This window comes from Trematomus bernacchii, unplaced genomic scaffold (assembly GCF_902827165.1).
Source record: "Trematomus bernacchii unplaced genomic scaffold, fTreBer1.1, whole genome shotgun sequence".
Lineage (NCBI taxonomy): Eukaryota > Metazoa > Chordata > Actinopteri > Perciformes > Nototheniidae > Trematomus > Trematomus bernacchii.
In genome coordinates this window covers 4,669,734-4,675,864 of record NW_022987567.1, presented here as the reverse complement: position 1 = coordinate 4,675,864, position 6,131 = coordinate 4,669,734, and the positions used below count along the sequence as shown (strand labels likewise).

Sequence of the window (6,131 nt, the reverse complement as noted above, 5' to 3'; positions counted from 1 at the left end):
GAAGCATTTCTCCTTGTCATGGAGGGTCTAGTGACATTTAATTTACAGTTATAGGATCTAATGGGAGTTTGACTCCTTGGAGGACAAGAAAATGTAGGATATGTTGCATCAATTATGAGCATCTTCTATCATCCTGTCTCTTGTGACAAGTACTGAAAACTATTTCGTCCAACACTAAGAGTTCATGGTTCGAACCATGACGAGACATATTTCCATCAGCAGCTCACTTTCTTTCCCACACCTCGGCTGCACCTGCATCACAATTGATAAAACAGGTTGTCACAGCGGACCGAAGAACAGTATGTTCATGACCTTCTCCTGGAGATGTCCCATTGTGTTCAAAAACACACAGTCTGAACATTATGAGGAGGTCTTAGTGACATGTTGTTGAAAGGTGGGGAAGTCACCAAAGAGACAGAAGGATGGAGAGAGATAGGAACGTGAGGAATCGAAGAAGACATCAGGAGAGGCAGGAGAAGATTGGGAGTTTTTCTGGCAGAGATCCCTGCAGCGCTGCACATTCTCACAAGATTAATTGAAGCTGTTTCTGTTTTTGTTTTTTCAGGCTGTGAATTACTGGTAGATTATAGAGAAACAGCTGTTTCACCCACTTCCCCGGACTTCGCCTGTGTGATTATGCATCGAGTGACAACCAAGACAAACACTCACTCTGCGCTGCCTTCACGCCTCCTTCGTGTTCATCCCGTTTCACAAACTGTCACTCATTTGCATTGCGATTAATAAAACAAATCAGACACGATCATTACAACGACAAAGAAATATTTATTAAATCCTTTTTTTAGTTGTTTGTTTTAGTTAGTCATAGCTGCTCCAACACGTGTATTTACAAAGAAATGGCATTTTTGTAGAAAATTCTAGTGAGGGATTGAGCAGGAAAAAAGACATTAGAATAGTTTGCAAGAGTACAGGAGAGGGTGGGGGGGGGGGGTCATATAGGCACAAGTTACACTTACTACAATGTCAAAGAAATATGCATTTTTGTGGCACAACCATGACAGGTTTGGAAAAAGAAACACAGTTGTGGCTGATAAAAACAAATGTAATAAAATGACAAAATGTAAAAAAATGATCACATCTTTATTCCCCGCTTTGTAAAAACAATATTACATATCACACTGGTTTGCAATGTGTACTTTCAGAGCAATGGCTGTTCAAATGGGGATGTCTGGCTTCGGACAAATGGGCTTTTGGTCCAATGGGACATTTATCTGACTATTGGGGTTTTGGAATAATGGGCAAACCCCCCACAATGCAGTGCAGAAGTTAAAAGCAAGGTCTTCTAAAAAATCTCTTGAAATAACCCTTGCAATATGTAATCACTTATTACAAAATGCGGGGAAGTTACAAAATGATGTGAACATTTATTACATTTTGTCAAATTATTAAACAATGTGTGCTTCCTTGGCTAACGTCAAATACACTTTCCAATGCTAAATGCATAACAAATGCACACTTTCGGTTTTTAATCCAAAGTCCTGCGACAAGGCGATTTAAACTGCTGCTTAGCTCGGACACAGCTGGAGGCGAAAGTTAGCAAAAGACCACAAGAAGACAAAGGAAATCTTGCACTTTAAAGACACTTTTGATGCAACAATACATTGAACAAGTGTGTTTTGGAGGGAAAAGAGATATCTTTGTTCTTGGATATCCATCTGTTCCTTCTTCAGACCCTTTAAACCATGATCATAACGCAACCAAACTGCATGATATGTGCCGTGTTCGCCCTAACGCATTTACAGAGGGGGAGGGGGTGCAATGTTAATCCTGTTTTTTTTTGTTTCATAAAAAAGACATATAAAATGAAACGAAGCATTTCCTTATATCAAACATTGATTTTTTTTTGTTTTGCTAAGAACATTAATGTGCCCTTCAAAAGAGGTGTGAAAAAGAGAAAGTATCTAACATTGTATGTTACAACAGACTAATTGTTGGATACACAGTATCCACAAAACTAACTGATTGGTTTTTCTCATCGTGGCCCGAGGCAATGATTACAGTTACAGTGGACTTTGAATGTTGGACTTAAAACATGGAGACTGGTAGGTGTGAGGAGATTTCTAATAATGTGGTAATGTGCACCCAGATTTGCTCCCAAACCTGAGTAATTCCTACCCTCAAAATACTTCATTTATTTCTTAAACTACTAATTCCTCCAAACCGTAAACTTATGAGCCAAAATGTCTTCAAACTGAAAGAACTGTTTTCAGTCCAACCCGCTACTTCAAGCTCAGAATTTATGACATTTAATTTGGGATAAGTCTATAGAGTGGTGCAGTAATGAGTCCAGTGGTTTTTTAAATGCAGTTGTGGAGCCTGAAATAAGGTCTGTGGTTAACACAAGCTTACAAACATGTGTATGCCACAAAGCTTATTCTCTGCAATATATCAAAATCCAATGGGATTTCGATATATTGCAGAAAATAAGCTTTTTTTTAGAGCCCAGGTCAACTTCCAGGTCGGCCTATAAAAACCCGTCATCACTGCACCACTCTATGTTCTTTATGTTTTCATATATGAAACAGAATAGATAGGCAATGAAAGTATCTGAGCTTTTTTTATAGAAAGTCATATCTCTGCCTCTATATAAATAACATTATTATAATTGGTCTCAAAATGATAACTATTTATTTTTGTATCAATACTTTTTCTAGTATATTTCTTTTTTTATGATATGACTTTGGTGAAATTATCCATTTATTCTCATTATGTCACAACCTAATACTCAATTGCACCGTATTAATGAGCAAGAACGGCAGGTATTTAAAAAAAACGACATGGGAGCAGGGTAGGTTTCACCTGGCAGTTATTATAATTAAATGTGAAGAGGAGAAAAGCTGGTTGGGCAAGCTTTCCATATCCTCATATTGTCATTATCAGAGATTGCAGATATTGGATCTGATGGCCTCAGGCGACAGATTGGGCGAGGGGAACGTTCTCTTTGATCAATTTAAAAGCTCACTTTCATTAATCCAACAACGTGATAATAAAATACTACCAGGTTTGTAATGACTGCTGGATAAGGTATAGGATTACGAGCTGTGATCAAATGTCACAACTTCAACAGAAATGCGTGTAATTGAAAACAATTATATTGTGAGTTCAGCTAACACAGTATACGTGATCATGTGCGATCACTTCCATCGGTCTCTCCAATTACAAAAACGAAAAAGTAGCTTATGTATACGCGTTCAGACAAAGTACCGTAACAAATGAAATGCGTTAGGTCATCTGTCCATAAGATTACGGGCATTTATATACATTCACAAGTGAATTTGACGCTTCAGAGGCGCGAGCCGGTCCGGAGTAAAAGGCCCATCGCTGAAAGGATAAAGGCGGGGTCACGCATGGCTCACGGACCCTGGTGTGCAGAGCAAAGCTTTGGTGAGCAGGCATATGGAGAAATGCAGATGTGGGGGTTTGTAAGATTGCGCAGCGTACTTGTCGGGATGATTGAAAAAGGATCACGAACGGGTTGCTTTAAATTAAGGAGCAGAGTGACACGTAATAATTAAAGGTGATCATCACTGTGTGAGACATTGAAAATTCCCTTTAAATTCAGATTTAATTTTTACAATTTAGTCCTTAAATTGACGGGGCTAAAAGCAATTCGCGACCGTTTCTTTACCAGCCATAATCAGTACCAGATTTCTGTGAAATATAAGTTAACCGCATGTTCCTGATTGAAAATCAAGACTATTGATCTCAGCATTAGCACTTCAACTCTTCACATGTTGCTCTTTTCCCCTCGGATCCACTTGCGCTGAATATCGGGACACATGCTGTGTGTATTCCATCTCTGCCAGTGGTTTTCCTTTTCTTCATTCTAAAAAAAGTATTTTACGATGGTTCCCCTGGTGTGTTTTCTTTCAGCTGCACTTCACGTAACATCAAAGAGGGCAAGTGAATCACTGCCCCCCCCACTACTACCACCACCTGCTCTGTAACTCGCTCACTCTAACATCTTTCGCCTTAGAAAACTTGTGCTGCTTGAGTCGAGGGAGAGTAACCCTCCTGATTAGAAAAAACGTGTATTTTTATTTTAACCTCATATTAGTCATGGACACATCCCTGAACTTGGTAGGAAACTTGTCTCTATATACAATAGTCGTGTTATGACAGTGATTCACAAAAGCAATAGTGTAATAGTAAAACTACGTTGGTGACATTTTTAATGACAATCGAAACACAAATATTCAACGATTTTTTTTTCTTTTTTTTTCGACACCCTGATAGCACATCAGACTTTTTTTTTCCTTCCTGGACTTTGTTAAAAAATTAGCGATCAATTCCAACAGATACATAAACTGAAGTGATTGTATCAAAAAAGCTGTGTAATATGAACTAACTTAATGGGTAACTGTATTGCCTTTCTACTGTACTTACAGACTAAAACCAGAGCAGAAGAAAGAAACACGAGGACTTCACAATAAATAGGAAAATACATTTTGCCTGGCAAAAAAACCATAACCACTTCTTCGCTCCGTTCAAATATTTTACTGTACACCCATGTTGGCTGCTACAATTGAATTAGGTGACATATTAAAATCAAAACACATTAATCGGTCATTAAATCGGCCCTATCCCAACACTAAAAGATGAGTGCTGCTTTAAATGTTCTAATTCTCAACAAGGGTCAGCTTTTAAATAGGGAGGGTTGAGTCATCAAAGTCCCGCCCTGCGCCCTTGGTGACCGTCTCCTAGCAACAACATCGTTCTCTTTTTTTTCCGTTAGCATGGTGGTGATGCGTTACTTCCAGGTCTTCCTCGAAAACATCTTCCATTTTGACGTGAGATATAATCATGATACATGTCGGGGGGTTATGTGATGTTTTCCTGAACACAAAAAAAGGTCTGTAAACTTTTTAAGGATCCCACTGTGCTTCATTGCCATTCAAGCTGTGTACTGATTGTGTAGTGTGTGTGTGTGTGTGTGTGTGTGTGTGTGTGTGTGTGTGTGTGTGTGTGTGTGTGTGTGTGGGTTTGAGATCATATGTGTGCTTGTCTTTAATATCTGTATACTGTGAGTAGTAGCAAGGCGAAAGGGTACGCATCTTTCACCTCAGGGTGCCTTGACCATCAGCACGCAGCAGAAAGTCATGAATCACTCTGGTTGGCAAGTCAAAAAACATCGAAGGCTTCAACATGGAAGTCCCTTCCTCTCTCTTTTCACATAGAGAGATTGTCAGTTTTCTTTTTTGTTTAAAAAAGTGCTCCTTTGAGGGGAGGGGTTGCAGGGTAAGGGCGGCCTGTGGTCCAATCAGGACAGTCCATTCCTGGCGGATTCCTCAGCCTGGGCGCTATAAAGACAAGATGGCCGCCAGCAGAATGAGGGCGGCGCTGAGCAGGAGGACTGAAGTCTGGCGTCGGCCCGCAGAGTTCACATCCCGTCGAGCCGCCTCTGGAGACTCGTGGCCGATGCCGTCTGAGGGGAACGGACGACAATGAATATAAATAGTTAGCTTAGCACGAAACACTTCCTTTGATCAACATCCTCTTATACATGTGCGGAATAAGTATTTGCAAAAAAAATGTCTTAGCTGAGTAATGTTGTTGCTGTTTCAAAAAACATATATAGATGATACCTACTAGATGAAAATAGATTAAATCTATTAAAATCTATTAAGTAAATACTTGCGTTAATGAATGATCGCAATATTTTTGAGTTTTTTTAAAATATATTATATATATATTATTATATTACAATAAGGTTAGTCAGGTTTTTTTTAGGGTCTAAACTGAATCCTCAACTTTTTGTACAACAATAACTAATCAAATACACACACACACACACACACACACACACACACACACACACACACACACACACACACACACACACACACACACACACACACACACACACACACACACACACACACACACACACACACACACAGTACTATATATTGTACACCAACCTCTGGGTTCTAGGGAGTTGTGACTGTTGTCGTCAAAGTCGACCCCTTCCTGAACGGTCCCGGGTTCTTTCACACAATTGTCTTTGGAAAACAAAGAGGAGAGAGGAAAGATTAGAGAAGTCCAAACGTCACTAGTCTAATGCCTGATCACAAGCTGGTGGAGGACCGAAAGGCAGAGAAGACTCAACAGTC

The 6,131-nt window shown here is 39.6% G+C and overlaps 1 protein-coding gene across 1 annotated transcript in view; it reads right to left on the bottom strand.

Annotated features, from left to right (window-relative positions):
- Positions 1-763: 763 nt before the first annotated feature.
- Positions 764-6,131, bottom strand: part of LOC117478925 (ephrin-A5b-like) — a 72,659-nt gene continuing 67,291 nt past the window's right edge. The window contains exons 4-5 of the mRNA XM_034125887.1: positions 5,940-6,020; positions 764-5,443 (exon numbers count right to left, since the gene is read on the bottom strand). Of these exons, the coding sequence (XP_033981778.1) occupies positions 5,319-5,443; positions 5,940-6,020 (206 nt within the window). The 3' untranslated portion in view covers positions 764-5,318. The remainder of the gene's footprint in view (positions 5,444-5,939; positions 6,021-6,131) is intronic.